This window comes from Natator depressus, chromosome 3 (genome assembly GCF_965152275.1).
Source record: "Natator depressus isolate rNatDep1 chromosome 3, rNatDep2.hap1, whole genome shotgun sequence".
NCBI classification, from domain to species: Eukaryota; Metazoa; Chordata; order Testudines; family Cheloniidae; genus Natator; species Natator depressus.
Window position 1 is genome coordinate 177,426,652 of NC_134236.1, and position 16,184 is coordinate 177,442,835.

Below are 16,184 nucleotides of genomic sequence, written 5' to 3' on the forward strand. Positions count from 1 at the left end.
CCACGTCATATATATAGCTGATCTGCTGCCCACCTCAGCAACTAAGTTCAGTACACTGATAATATCTGCCTGGTCCCAAAATGAGTTTCAAGGAGCTGGAGTCCTGCTTGTCATCTGACCTTGACACCTTGGCCAAGTACTTTTTGAAGGGGTGACAAATTAAATGCACTGAAGACAGTGTCATCTTGTTTCCATCTTGCTAACCAGTTAGCTCAATGACAGCTGCTGGTCCTTCTGAACAATCAGCCAATTGGAACTCGGTAGAGCAGACACATACATCATTAGCTTGACTTAACGTGGTTTATGTCGACCTAAGTTTGTAGTGTAGACTAGGCCTTTGTTAAGTTAAATAGATTGAGCTGTTTAAAATCACAATAAGGCACGTGTCTAATCCTTAAATCACTCTCGTGGCTCTTCTCTGAAACCTCTCTAATCTCTCAACATCCTTCTTGATTTGTGGACACCAGAACTGGACACAGTATTCCAGCAGCAATCACACCAGTTCCAATTTAGAAGTAAAATAAGGTCAAGAAAAGGTAAAACAGAAATGACTTGAGCCTCCCTCTGGCAAACCATGCAGGAGAATATTACAGTTTTCTGCTCTGATGTGTTTTAATCAAAGGGAGCTTTATTACTATTGATTACAGCAGGGTTTTCTCCCCCACCCCCATCTCTCTCTCTCTCTCTCTCTCCTTTGTCTTTTTCCTCCATTCAGGTAGTTACAAATCCCTGTCCCACTCTCCTCTGTTTTTCCATTGCAGACAATAGGAGTTCTTGTTTTCCTGCTAGTTCCCAATCAAGACAATTAAGAGCGATCAGGACCAGCTCTAAGGGAGGCAGAGAAGTTTCACCAATTATAGCCTCTCATTTATTGTTAATAGTGTTTTCTAGGTTTTCCACGCCACTGGATTAGCTTTCAGGGCTTCCCCGGTTGTAAGTGGGAATGCTGCTGCCAATCCCAAGCTACTGATTCAGCTTACCAAATGATGGCTCTGCACACAAGTTAACCTCTGAACTTCAGCCCCACTGTAGTCTCTGGCACAGACACGCTTCAGTCTCAATGGAAAACCCAGCCTCATACAAGATGAAACTCACTCTGGTGCAGAGGGCAAGTGGGAGGTTCCCCTGCGCCTCTTAAGCCCCATTGTGCAGGTGCTCCCCATTGAGCAGACGTGCAGGATCACCTCCACTCCCCTGCATGTAACACACTGGCTCTCCACAGCAGACTTGCATAGGTCAGCATGGATAGGGGAGGGGGCCACAGGAGCCACATTTGTAAGGACACAGTATCCTAAACTCACTGAGCTGGTGGTTCAGCCAGGGCTGGAGTAGAAGATGTGAAGTGTGAATGTTGGGGTGGGAGCAGTCCCATACCTTTGGTTGGGGTATTTGTGTGTTGATTTAATCTCCCTAACCCCCACCTGCATTTCACCACATAAAGCCCAGTTGCTCTGTCTCTTTGCCTGTGCAATATATTTTACCCAGTGCAGTTGGCCTGAAGTAGGCCCTTTGATGGCCTGAAGCCCCACAATTCAGTGCTGTGCAGGGGTCTTATGCAGGGAGAATGTTACCACCAAAGAAGGCTTTTAAGCCTTCATTAGAGACAAGAAAGCTATTTATTAAAAGGTGAAAAATGCTAAGAGTTTGTTCATGTCCTTTTGACTTTATATTTCCAGTCCTGCTGTATCACATACATGTAAAGTAGTGTATATATGTGTGTGAGTTTACCAGAGTAATCCAACAAATGCAGAGATGTAGCAGCATGCACAGAACACTATGTTCATTGCATGCATTAAACATACAAATCAAAGAAGTAAACTATTACCTTGAGGGGCTAATCAAGAACATCTGCTGCAATGGAAAGCTTTGTGGGGTTTTTTTTGCTTTTGCATGAGGAAGACAGAACCATGGTCCATAAGAACAAAAAGATGTTGTCATTACAAAAAAGTGATACAGACTTCCCCGTTAATATGGTCTCAGATCAGCAGAGACTTTTCTCCTGTTCTCTCTGCCAGGCTGACCACTCAAACAAATATCACTTCCCCAGATCTCAGCTTCAAGTTTCAAATCTCTGTGTCTCAGTAGGCGTTATCTCCCAGTAACTGACACACAAGCCTCAGAAACTCAGTGAAGTGGGGCAAACCCTACTTACACTGCTTAAGTATTTTCAAATGGCTCTCTCACCCCAGGGCTCCCCCTTTATTATTACCTAGTCTCCTAATCTCACTGCATCACTGCAGTCAGAATTCCATCCCTCTACTAAAAATGCTAGAGCTTTGCTAGAGAGCCAATACTTTATACCTTGTGTTAACCTTTTTTTACCCCCCCTGGATATTAGCAGTAAGCAGTAAAAACAGAAGGTGCTGATGCCTTGGACAAGCCATTATTTGCTGGACTTTGATTCTAGCTTTCAAGGTAATGAAACTTAACACCAGTCATGGAAATCACGTGTAGCTGAGATTAAGTAACATTCCGAGATACTGGCAATAAATTGGTAAACAAACAAACAAACAGTGATAAATTATGGTTTTATAAAACTCAATCCTGCGAGGTGCTCAGTCATTGAAGCCAGTGAGAGTTGAAAGGTCTCAGCACCTCGCAGGATTGAGCACTAATTTGGCAAAACTCTCAATGTTTTTAAAGTATTTATGAAAAATACTTTTTACTCTTCTCCTGCTTAAAAATGGTTGAACCAGTTTTGCTCAAACTTTACAATACAAACACGCAAAAAGTCACCTTTGGAAAGAGACTAAACCTGAAAAATTTCAACTCAAAGCTGAAAGATATAAGAAGCTGGAAATGGGCATCAGAATAAAAACATTTAAGCAGCCTTAGCTATAGCAGTCACTGCTGTTCCTGAAAGAACCACTGGTTCGGAAAGGTATTTAAAGCACATGTGCAACTTTGAGCCTGCGTTGGTTCCACTGAAGTCAATGCCCTAAATAAGTCACATAATTAAGTACCTTGCTGAAGTGGGGCCAGAAAGTGTGTTTCCATTTATCCAAGATATATTTTTTAATCTTTTCTGATTCTCCCTTTCTATTTAGCACCTTATTTTTCTGTTATTTGTTTTTATTGCTGGTTTTCTTTGATTCTCTTGAAACTTTTCCCTCATTATTAAATAGTTTTTTCCTCTCCTTCCCCACAATCTCTTTCTCCTCTAACTCCTCGGTCTCTCCTTTCATTCTCTCCATTACTTCCAACTTCCTTCTCAAATCCTCCATCTACCTCTGGTCCAGTTACCTCCTGCTCTCTTTGCCCTCCAATGCTCCATGCCTAATACTTAAATATGCATATAACACCTTACAAACATGAAATATCACAGCACATACTGTGGTTGCCACTGAAGAGGCAACATTTGCCAATGACTCCCCCACTTTGTCTATACTTAGCACATTTATTTCCTGCTCTATCTCAGTTCCCACTGTGTTAACTGTTGGCAAATGCTGAGTTTCTAATGGTAAGAGCATCATGGACAAATACACAGGGGTGAAGGCTGGGTTTCTAAGGGCGGAGGGAGAGGATGTGGCTTTCTTTTAAAAGCAGGTACTTTGAAAGTTTATTCTAAAACCCAAATGTGTTGCTAAAGAAGATGCTGTGCTCGTGACCCAGGCTCACAATAGTTCGTGGTTGCTTTGGAAACTGCCTTGTGGGCTCATAAGCTCCTGGACCTGGTATTTTCTATAAAAATGAAAGAAACAAATAAGTAAATGAGGGAGATGTGTGTGGAATAAAGAACAATATACCCCATTAGTAGCATTGCAAAAGGAAAATATGCATCATTATTACTACTTGTAATATTTATATTGCCTAAGGCCACAAATAGGGATCAGGCCTCATTGAGCAAACACAGATAACAACACCTAGCTCTCACATAGCACTCTTCAGCTGTATTTGTCAAAACACTTTGCAAATGGGGTAGGTATCATGATCCCCATTTTACAGATGTGGAAACCAAGTCCCAGGGCAATGACATGATTTGCCCATAGTTACCCAGCAGGCCAGCGTCAAAGCTGGGAATAGAAACAAGATCGCCCAAGTCCCAGTTCAGTAATCTATCTTCTAGGTCCTGCTGCCTCGAATAATAAAGAGATGGTCTCAAAAGAGCTTACAAAGAGACCCCTATAGTTTAAATATTTATGCATGTGTGTAATCCAACTGATTTCAATGTATCTGCTCTTGTGCTTAAAGTTACATATTTGCATAAGCATGTGCAGAATCAGTGCCAAAGTTCAAGATGAAAAACAAAAGGTGGATGTGGCGGTCTGGCAGGGGAGAACAAAGTAACAATGAGATGATTCTGATCAGTGTAATAAGGAGCAGTCACATCACAGCAGCTGCCTGGTCATAGTTAAGTGTTTTATAGAATGCTGCATACACTTTATTGAAAACATAAGCCAATGCTATTTAACATGTGACGTGGCTCTACCAAAGAAAATGAGATTGTGAGAGGGAACAAGCTCTATTCCCAAAGCTTATTCCTACTCAGAAACCCCATAATTCCCTTTCACATTCTTAATGTTTTAGAAGGCCACGATGGGTGGTCTATGACTTCTCAAGTGTGCAATCACGTTGCACCTCTCCATCAGGCTACACTTTCCTCAGCCTCTTGTATTCTCACACAACAATGTAATTTAGTTTCTTTCTCCAAAGGTTGTCTCTGTCTCCCTCCTCACCCCCCAAGAAAAGTTTATAAACCAAACACACACAACAAACCTATTCCATATAGGCCACCCAATAGCTGGCAGAGAACTAGGATGACTTTGGGTAGCTACCAAGATAGGCTGGATTTACCCCAATGGCTGAAAAGGGGAAATATTCCATAGCTCACACTAGTTTCCAAAATTTTTTGTAGCTAACATTGAAGTGTGTTCTTTCTTTAGTCCAAAGTCCTACCTCTCTAATCTCTCTCAGAGTGATACTTTGTAACTGTTGCTTTAAACACTGACTTTGCATGATTAATTTCAAGCAGTTGACATACTCTATAGATTAGTCTGAAATATGAACCACTTACTGAACGGACTGGCTGCAACCTAGGCACTTTGGACTGGAAACACGAAGATACAGGGTGAAGTGGTTTTCCCTTCATTTCATATTCACCTGGCCCTGGCCCTTCTTTCTACAACACAACCAAAAGTGGATTTCTTAAAGGTGTATTCCCACAAGCTGGAACAGTTCATAGCTTTTCTTCTGGTGTCAAATTAAGGTGAAATATTCTGTTTACATATTTTATCTGATTATAATAATGAATGGTATTATACTTCACAGAACCCACACTAGTGCACATATGTACCATTTCTGCCATAGCCTTTCATCCTCCAGCCGCAGTTCCTATGTCAGAGCAGCTGAGCTCAGATAAGCCAATTAAAGAGGGCAGGGCTACACCTGGAACTATCAAGGCCTGTCAGAGGGCAGGCAGAGGAGGAATGATTGGAGCAGGCTGGTGGTGGATCCCTGGAACAAGGGCTAGGTGCTCAGGGAGGTGACCCTGGGGCTGGTGTTCTAGAAGAGGGGTAGGGCTGCCTGAATGAAAACTGGCCCTGAGAAGGCAGCTGGCTGACCCCTGGAAGGGGAGGCTGTGAGACTATAGGACACAGGGTGAGCTGAGGAACTGTCTACTAGTTATGTGCTTACATTTGGATGAATAAACCTCTCTAAAGGAGAGTGGGCATGGTAGTGAGTGCTGCGTCATATCCCTTCATCACATGGGGAGGTCAAGCAGTCCAGGGGACATGAGCAAGAGGACTGTAACTGCCTGTGGGTCCTAATACCTTCTAGGTTACTTGTGCCTGGGACAGGCACAATCTACCCTAAAAGACTTCTGTAATCCAGTAGTTAGGGCAGCCACCTAGGAGGTGGGAGACCCCCCTGCTCCAGCCACTTTCATTGTTTCTCCACAATGAAACAGCTTCAAGAGGAGAGCCTGAGAGTATCCCATAGCTCAGTGGTTAGAACACCCTCCTGAGAGGTGGTGGGAAGCCCTTGTTCAAATCCTTTCTGCCCCTTTGGGAAGAGGGGGAATTGAACCTGGCTCTCCTACATCCCAGGTGAATGCTCTAACCACTAGACTAGAAGTTATAAGGTGGGCACCTCCACCTTTGACTGTTTTGTGTGGACCAGGCACGTGCCTAACTCATACCTCCAAGGAACACCTTAGGTGCCAAAGCTGTCTGACTCCAGGTGGCATGTTGCCATTCATGGACTGCTAAGCAGAGTAGGTGACTGTCTCCCTGAGAATGGTGGAGCTTAGCAGCTCCCTTTTTGTCAGCATCTCCTATTGGCTATCTTAGGCAGCTCCCCACCTAGCGTGCTGGCTTTTGTGGATCACATTCTAAGGTGCCTCTCTCTCCCCATTCATTGTATAGGAGCCAGTGCCTAACTCACCTTTGTGGATCAGTGTTGTTCCGATGATTTTTCTAGGTTACTAAAAGTTAGGTGCTGTGACATTGAGCATTGCAATGACTAAGTCCCTTTGGGGCTTTGGGCCCTACAAACTATATTTTGTTTTGTGAATGACATTTGGACTTCAAAATAGCAGTATATCTTTACTCTTGTCTGTTAACTGCCATCTTGAGGAGGTGCCAGGAGAAAGTCCTGTGCCCAGCAGAGAGCTAACAGTGGAAAGGAATCAAGAGTCATTAAACTGGATGGTCTTCCATTCAAACGGAAAAATCTCTAAGATAGTGAGCTGTCCGCTACATAGGGGAAACTGTGCTTCCAGGTGGGCTTGCGACCAAGCAACAGATCAGCTGATGAGGGACCTGAAGCAGTTCAAAGTGGTCGCCTGACAAAGAGGACTGCAATTTTATAAAAAGGACTCGCTCCAGCAAAGAAAAGGGGGAGCAGCAACTGGGTAACTGAGCAACAAAATGACAGATGATAATGTTGATAAATGCAAAGTAATGCACATTGGAAAACATAATCCCAACTATACATATAAAATGATGAGGTCTAAATTAGCTGTTAGCCCTCAAGAAAGATCTTGGAGTCATTGTGGATAGTTCTCTGAAAACATCCACTCAATGTGCAGCGGCAGTTCAAAATGCCAACAGAATGTTGGGACTCATTCAGAAAGGGATAAATAATAAAACAGAAAATATCGTGTTGCTGCTATATAAATCCATGGTACGCCCACACCTTGAACAGTGCATGCAGATGTGGTTGCTCCATCTCAAAAAAAATATTGGAAAAGATTCAGAAAAGGGCAAAAAAATTATTAGGGGTATGGAATGGCTGCCATATGAGGAGAGATTAAAAAGACTGGGATTTTTCAGATTGGAAAAGAGACTATTTGGGGATGATATGATAGAGGTGTATAAAATCATGACGGGTGTGGCAAAAGTAAATAAGGAAGTGTTATTTACTCCTTCTCATAACACAAGAACTATGGGTCACCAAATGAAATTAATAGGCAGCAGCTTTAAAACAAACAAAAGGAAGTATTTTTTCACACAACGCACAGTCAACCTGTGGAACTCCTTGCCAGAGGATGTTGTGAAGGCCAAGACCATAACAGGGTTCAAAAAAAGAACTAGATAATTTCATGGCAGATAGGTCAATCAATGGCTATTAGTCAGGATGGGCAGGGATGGTGTCCCTAGCCTCTCTTTGCCAGAAGCTGGGAATGGGCAACAGGTGATGGATAACTTGATGATTACCTGTTCTGTTCATTCCCTCTGGGGCACCTGGCATTGGCCACTGTCAGAAGACAGGATACTGGACTAGATGGACAGTGAAATCTTTGGTGAGTTTAAAACACAAAAAGGAAGCTTACAAGAACTGGAAATTTGGACAGATGACTAGGGAGGAGTATAAAAATATTGCTAGAACATGCAGGGGTGTAATCAGGAAGACCAAAGCACAATTGGAGTTGAAGCTAGCAAGGGACGTGAAGGGTAACAAGAAGGGTTTCTAACGGTAGGTTAGCAACAAGGTGGTGGTCAGGGAAAGTGTGGGACCCTTACTGAATGGGGGAGGCAACCTAGTGACAGATGATGTGGAAAAAGCTGAAGTACTCAATGCTTTTTTTGCCTCAGTCTTCACAGACAAGGTCAGCTCCCAGACTGCTGCACTAGGCAGACCATTACAGGGAGGAGGTGAGCAGCCCTCAGTGGTGAAAGAACAGGTTAAGAACTATTTAGAAAAGCTGGACATGCACAAGTCCATGGGTCCAGATCTAGTGCATCCAAGGGTGTTGAAGGAGTTGGCTGATGTGATTGCACAGCCATTGGCCATTATCTTTGAAAATTCATGGTAATCTGGGGAGGTCCCGGATGATTGGAAAAAGGCAAATATAGTGCCCATATTTAAGAAAGGGAAGAAAGAGAACCAGGGGGACTATAGACCGGTCAGCCTCATCTCAGTCCCCAGCAAAATCACGGAGCAGGTCCTCAAGGAATCCATTTTGAAGCACTTGGAGGAGAGGAAGGTGATCAGGAACAGTCAACATGGATTCACCAAGGGCAAGTCTTGCCTAACCAACCTGATTGCCTTCTATGATGAGATAACTGGTTCTGTGGATATGGGGAAAGCAGTGGATGTGATATATCTTGACTGTCACAAAGCTTTTGATATGGTCTCCCATAGTATTCTTGCCAGCAAGTTAAAGAAGTATGGATGGATGAATGGACTATAAGGTGGATAGAAAGCTGGCTAGATTGTCAGGCTCAGTGGGTAGTGATCAATGGCTTAATATCTAACTGGCAGCCGGTAACAAGCAGAGTGCCCCAGGGGTCGGTCCTAGGGCCGGTTTTGTTCAACATCTTTATTAATGATCTGGATGATGGGATGAATTGCACCCTCAGCAAGTACGCAGATGACAGTAAGCTTCGGGGGGGGGGGGAGGTAAATATGCTGGAGCATAGGGATAGGGTCCAAAGTGACCTAGACAAATTGGAGGATTGGGCTAAAAGAAATCTGATGAGGTTCAACAAGGACAAGTGCAGAGTCCTGCACTTGGGAAGGAAGAATCCCATGCACTGCTACAGGCTGGGAACCAATTGGCTAAGCAGCAGTTCTGCAGAAAAGGACCTGGGGATTACAGTGGACGAGAAGCTGGATATGAGACAGCAATCTGCCCTTGTTGCCAAGAAGGCCAACGGCATATTGGGCTGTATTAGTAGGAGCATTGCCAGCAGATGGAGGGAAGTGATTATTCCCCTCTATTCGGCACTGGTGAAGCCACACCTGGAGTATTGCATCCAGTTCTGGTCCCCCCACTACAGAAGGGATGTGGAGAAATTGGAGAGAGTCCAGCGGAGGGCAACGAAAATGATTAGGTGACTGGGTCACATGACTTATGAGGAGAGGCTGAGGGAACTGGGGTTATTTAGTCTTCAGAAGAGAAGAGTGACGGGGGATTTGATAGCAGCCTTCAACTACCTGAAGGTGGGTTCCAAAGAGGATGGACCTAGGCTGTTCTCAGTGGTGGCAGATGACAGAACAAGGAGCAATGGTCTCAAGTTGCAGTGGGGGAGGTCTCATTTGGATATTAGGAAATACTATTTCACTAGGAGGGTGGTGAAGCACTGGAATGGGTTACCTAGGAAGATGGTGGAGGTTTTTTTAACCATCCTTAGAGGTTTTTAAGGCCCAGCTTGACAAAACCCTGGCTGGGATGATTTAGTTGGTATTGGTCCTGCTTTGAGCGGGGGATTGGACTAGATGACCTCCTGAGGTCTCTTCCAACCCTGATCTTTTATGATTCTATGACCAGAGGCAGAATAATCCAGGATGTCCTGCGGCTCTTAGGTTGGTGAGGAAACTGAGGCAGGAATCTGCATGCAGATCTTGTTTTTTCCTGAAGATAGGCAGTACAAAAGGTATGTATAAGAGCATGTGTGTAAATTATTTTTTTTCCATAATCTGTTACGTGACTTCACTGTCACATAGCCCTTGTAGGGGGAAGCAGTAAACCAGCAGGTCTGCAGCTTTGATGGACTCAACAGCTGCTTTGGGAGAGCTGGAACTAGTTTCTGGGCCCTAGCATTTGGACTGTTGGGTCACACTAGCAAGAGGAGTATCAGACATGGGGTCTGCACCTCGAGCATGTGATTAAAGGTCCAGCACCAGAGAGACACTGGCTAAGCTCTGCCCAGCCCGAGCAAGCAAAGAGCACATGGGACACAAGCCTAAGTCCACTACAGCAGCCTGGTGAGTGCCCACCAGATGGAGCCCATCCAGGGTTGTAACAACTTCTTGTTCTCCTGTGGTTTTGGTAGCTTACATTGTGATAACAGGTGCAGATTTTTGTTTCCAGGCACTTAAAAATGCATGTGTTTAGGCTACAGAGAGTCCAATATTGGGCCAAGTCCATCCCTAGTGTAAATCCATTGAAGTGAGTGGAATGCAGGGCTAAGCACTATCTGAGGGCTCAGGAAGCTCAGCTGCTTGCAGAAGGCATCTCCACAGCATAGGAACCACAGCATAAATAGACCTGTTTACTTTACCTGAGAGCAGAATTTGGCCTTAAGTATATAAAAAGAGTGCATAAGACAACATAGAGCAACGCAAACACCTGAGAATCATAAAGATAAATAAACGTACCTTACCCATATTTGAGTCACTGTCGTCAGCCAGCCTGAAAAGGACCCCCCCACTTCCCTCATCATAGAGCATTGGGGATACACAGTGTCCCATGATTCTCACAAGCCAACATGATTCCACTGAGCCCAGCTGGGCAGAGTTAGACTGTGAGTGAAATTTTGATTCCATTAAAAACAATGGGAGTTCTGCCATTGACTTCAGTGAAGTCAGGATTCACCCAGTGTCAAATCCCTCACAGCTACGCTACTGTAAAAAAATGCAATTATTTCTCACTTAAATTAGAGGACAGCAGTAACCACAGTGGTTACATGCCTTGAGTGACTCATGGACTTTCTGTTGGCCATCAATAGCAAATGTAGTTTGGGGCTAGATAAACCCTTAAAATGCATAGCTTGAATAGTTAGCTCAAAATATTTTAACAATCTGATATGAATTCTCTTAATGTTTAATAGCTCTTTGAAACTGTAAGTAATATGGCACCAATCACGCGCTGAAGACCAAGCACAGATGTTGATTAAAAGGGTTTTTAGCTTAATGTATTAAGTTTTAGTACTTTGGCTTTCCAATATGCCTGGAACGTACCTGTAGATTCAAAACCTCCCCAGTGCAACTACTAGAATGTGAATGAACCAAAAGGAAAAATATTTTATAATGTAAATGCCAAACTACTATTATTAGAAGTGAAAGGAGAAGATTGTTTCTCAATTCTGATGACTCCCTAATTTTAATGAGCTCTTCAAACCATGCTCTTATATTACAAGCCATCAACATTTGTATATTGGAGAATCACCCAGCTTTTACACATACAAGTACACATAAGCCAATGCATGAGGAAGGAACTACTCATATGAATAAAAGCTGCAGAATCAGGCCCTTAGGGCCAGATTCTTAAAGGCATTTAGATGCCTATAATCTATAGATCTTTAAAAATCTGGTCGTTAGTATATAGTACTGAGTCATGGAACATTTCTTCATGCAGATAAGTAAATGCATTGGAATAGAATTGCAATCACAGCTGACTATAGATGATCATCTGCATCAGTTAAAGTAAATATAATGTCTAATTCACAGCAAATATTTTACTAAACATTAAATGAATGGTGTAATGAAAACAAGAAGCCGAGTACTACTTTAACTCCCAGTGCATCACTATCAAGCAATTCTAAAATATTTCATCATTGTGTAGGCTGCATTCAGACTGCTTGTAATAGCTAGGCATGATGAAAGTGACACAAAGTTGTTGTGTAATTTATGTTCCAGTTCTTGTTAAACTCTTCAAAACTACTGTATGAAACTAATGGGATCATCATGTGAGGTTAAAGTTCATAGAATCATAGAAGATTAGGATTGAAAGAGACCTCAGGAGGTCATCTAGTCCAATCCCCTGCTCAAAGCAGGACCAACCCCAACTAAATCATCCCAGTTCACAACAAGAACTAATTAATTGCTCACTGCTCCATCACCTGAATTTTGATACCATTGAAATAGTATGTTCAAGTAGAGCCACAAGATAACCTTTGCTGAAGGGCCAGATTTACAAAAGTAGATAGGCCACTAATGGGATTTATAAAAGCACCTAAGCAGGTCAGGCTCCTAAATGTCATTGACAGACATATGGCTGGACAGCAGAACTATGGAAAACATCAAAGGAAATGTTTATATCCAAACAAAAACTATTTTGATAAATTTTAAAAAAAGAGGGCCTTATCCACCACTGAGTTCTCTAATTTTATTCTGGTAAAACACCATGGAAATCAATAGTTATACCACCATACAGTTAGAGCAGTATAGTGGTGAATCAGGCCCTACATATTCATGTAAACATAGTATGGATAGAAATGTTCTGTAAAATTGTTAAGATAAAAGAATCAAAAAGAGACTAATGTTGGGGCCTTTGTTACCAGACAACGTAGCCAGTCCTCAGCTGGTAAAACTCATGCAGCTCCAATGAAGTCAGTGGAGTTATACCAGGATCTGGCTTAATGTCCCTTTCACTATCTTTGGCCACGTTTACACTACCCACCGGATTGGCGGGTAGTGATCGATCTATCGGGATCGATTTATTGCGGCTACTGTAGACGCGATAAATCAATCCCCGATCGCTCTGCTGTCGACTCTGGAACTCCACCACGGCGAGAGGTGGAAGCGGAGTCGATGGGGGAAGGGCGGCCGTCGATCCCGCGCTGTAGGGACGCGAAGTAAGTGATTCTAAGTCGATCTAAGATACACAACTTCAGCTACGAGAATAGCGTAGCTGAAGTAGACGTATCTTAAATCGATCCCTCCCACCCCAGTGTAGACCAGGCCTTTGATTACTTACATTTAGTTACACACACGCACAAAACTATAATAAAAAGAACATTATTAAGGTGGCAAAGTCAAGTACTCAAAAGTTAGGAAATGCCAGAATTAACGTTGCCAATGAAAGCTTAATTTGGCCCCCTAGCGCAGGATGCACTATGATATGGTGTAATTGTGCGATCACATACTATTTTCTTCCACAGGACCTCTGCATCATTTTGTGCACAGGATGGATGGTGCTCACTGAATGAGCAGCTATTCAGTATTTCCTTTTCTTCTCATTCAATGGGTGGTCCCTGGCCTTATCTGCTGCATGCTATTCAAATCCTGCTCTGAAGAGAGAATGATTAATTTCCTCATGGGCTTTTCTATGGCACTCATCACTATCGTATCTGAGTGCTTCACAACCATTAATAAATTTATTTTTGCAGTACTCTTCTGAGATGAGGGTAGAGCCATCCCTTGGGTACGGCAAATCAGGGTGACCGCCCTGGGCCCCGCACATGGCAGGGGGGGTCCCACGCGTCAATAAAATCGTGAGGAGGTGGGAGGGCATGTGAGGCAGGAGGTGGGCAGGTGAGCTAGGTGAGGAGGCAAATGGGGAGGTGAGTGGCAGGTGGGTCGGGGGTGAGGAGGAGAGCAGTGGGCGTGTGGTGGGTAGTGAGGAGCAGTGTTCCCTCTAATTTTTTCCACCCATGTGTGGAAAGAATTTCGTTATGTGCACCAATATGGAGGTGATGTGTGACATCACCTTCATATTGATGCACATAACAAAATTAATGGGGCTGGAGGCTGAGGGGTTCAGAGTGTGGGAGGGGGCTCAGGGCTGGAGCAGAGGGATGGGGTACAGGGGTGTAAGGGCTCTGGGGTGGGGCTGGGGATGAGGGGCTCAGGTCTGGAGCAGAGGGTTGGGTGCAGGGAGTGAGGGCTCCAGCTGGGGTGCGGGCTCTGGGGTGTGGCCAGGGATGAAGGGTTTGGGGTGCAGGAGGGTGCTCCAGGGTTATAGCGGACAGAGGACTCCCCCCAGCTCTCTCTCCCCACAGCAGCACATGGGCTGGGGGAGGGCTGGGGAGGGCTGTCCCGGCCGCGCCTGGGGCTGGGCCACTCCGGCTGCACCAGCCCAGCAGGTCCAGGCGCCATGGCCGCAGCAGAGTTAGGGCTGGGAGAGGGGTGCCACAGCAGTGGCAGGTTGGAGACCAGGCTAGGTGAGGGCTGGGGGAGGGGCACCCCTCCCCCAGCTGGTCCCTGGGCAGGTTCCCCAAGTGCCTGCGTGGCGCTAAATAGGCTGCTGCATGGCCACGCAGCTTACAGGGAACTTAGATGAGGAGGTGACTGGCAGCCACTGGCAGCCCCCCTACCAGAACCTTCCCTTCCCAGCAACACCTCCTGCCGTGCTGATCAGCGCCTATGACCTGCCACGGATCAAATGTTTTGAGGCATCAGGAGGTACTGGGGGCAATGGGAGAGCAGTGAGGGTGCAGTGCACTTGGGGGAGGAGGCAGAACTGGGCGGGGAAGAGGCAGGGAGGGGGCAGGGACTTGGGGGGAAAAGGGCGGAGTACCCCCCTGGCAGATTATAAATTTGGCGCCTATGTTCCAGGCCCCGCACCCCCTAGGGACAGCCCTGGATGAGGGGTTATTATTAGCTTGATTTTACAGATTGGGGACAGAGTGGCCCAGCCAGTCCCAATCCCCCCCTCAGCCCTTTTGGTTCCTCATCCAATCTGTCTCCCACCCACACACACCCCACATTGCTGCCTTGCTCTCAGGTCCCAATCTCTTTATCTAATCTCAGTCTCCCTCATCCCTGGTTCTTTGTCCAAATTTCCCCCATGCCTGGCTCCCTGTCCCAGTCTCTTTGCCCAGCCAGTCAGTTTTCCTCCTTCATCCTCATCAGATATGTCTCCCTGGCCTTCCACCTGATTCTCCCCATCCCAGTGGTTTCCAGTCTCCTTCCTCAGCCAATGCGAGTTTTCCTCCTGCATCTTCATCAGATCAGTCTCCCCTCTGCCTCAGTTCCTCCTCCCACATCCTATTAGTTCCAAGTCTCCTTGCCCACCAAATCCCAGTCTTCCCCACCTAGCTTCTCATCTAATTCAGTGTCCCTCCACCCACTAGCTGGCAGTCCCCATTTCCCTCTCTAGCTCCTAGGCCCAGTATCTCGCCCATCCCAACGCCCAAACTCAGTTTTCTTCTCCCCCACACAGGCCTCCAGTCCCCCACTTGCTCTTTGTCCAAACTTACTACCACCATTTTCCACCCCTCTGGTCTAGCTCTTGTCCCCTCTGCATTTGAATCAGGCAGCTTCTTTCTCCACAATGCCTGGGCCCAGCAGAGGGGACATATAGAGTTCTTTGTTCTGGTGCCAAAAACCACAGCAGCTCAGAGCTACTATTTCAGGGAAAATCTGCTCAACTCTCGGCTGGCCCATACCCAGTGTAGACAAAGTCTTCAGAGATTTTAGCTGCGAAGATGTAGTAAGTCTCGACTGAGCATGGGCAAATGTAACCCACACGCCTTCTGGGTGTGATGTTCTGTCCCACCGAGACCACTTAGAGAGAGATAAATGAGTCTGCTCTACAGGCTTAGCTAACAGCCAGTTGGCTTTTAGCTCATGCGGTAGAGGCTCATGCTTTAAGTGCCAGAGGTCCCACGTTCGATCCTGTCCACCAACGACCGGCCCCTGTCAGTGTTACAAGTTGGGGCTGGTCCAGGATTTCAGCTGGGAAGACTCTGAAGCTCAGGACCTGCTTCCTCACCTAGGGAAAGTATGTAACCCACACACATTCTGGGTGTGGAGTTCTGTCCCATCTAGTGGCACTGAGACCACTTACAGAGAGATAAAATGAGTCTGCTAACAGCCAGTTGGCTTTCAGCTCATGCACTAAGCTCCAAAGGTCCCCGGTTCAATCCTACCCACCGGTAACCGGGGTCTGTCAGCGTTACACAAACAAAATTTTTTCAAAAGCCTATAACTTGGCCAAATGTGCGGGGATTTTCACAGGCATGGCAAAAGGTATGTTCCTGATGCAAAGGCCACTGCCTGCCAAATTTCAAGTTCCAGCTCCCAAGCATGGTGTTGCTAAAATTTCTCAGAAAAAAAAGGACACCAGCAATTTTAAACATAAATTAAAACAATGAATTTTTCCCTAGCCTCATTATTGGAAATGCCTGACTTTTTTCCAAAAAATTCATCGCAAGCAGGCACCAAGCACCCAGGTTAAATTTTGGCAAAGTTATGAGCAAGTGAAGACAGGGTCTTATAATGCTACCAGCCCACCTATAATATATGGTGCTTGATATTTTATGCTGGAAGGTTATGTTTTCTTACAATTGCTG

The 16,184-nt window shown here is 45.2% G+C and overlaps 1 protein-coding gene across 1 annotated transcript in view; it reads right to left on the reverse strand.

The window, feature by feature from the left end:
- Window positions 1-3,564: 3,564 nt before the first annotated feature.
- STPG4 (sperm-tail PG-rich repeat containing 4) overlaps window positions 3,565-16,184 on the reverse strand; it is a 31,112-nt gene continuing 18,492 nt past the window's right edge. The window contains exons 6-7 of the mRNA XM_074949390.1: window positions 5,015-5,119; window positions 3,565-3,681 (exon numbers count right to left, since the gene is read on the reverse strand). Of these exons, the coding sequence (XP_074805491.1) occupies window positions 3,565-3,681; window positions 5,015-5,119 (222 nt within the window). The remainder of the gene's footprint in view (window positions 3,682-5,014; window positions 5,120-16,184) is intronic.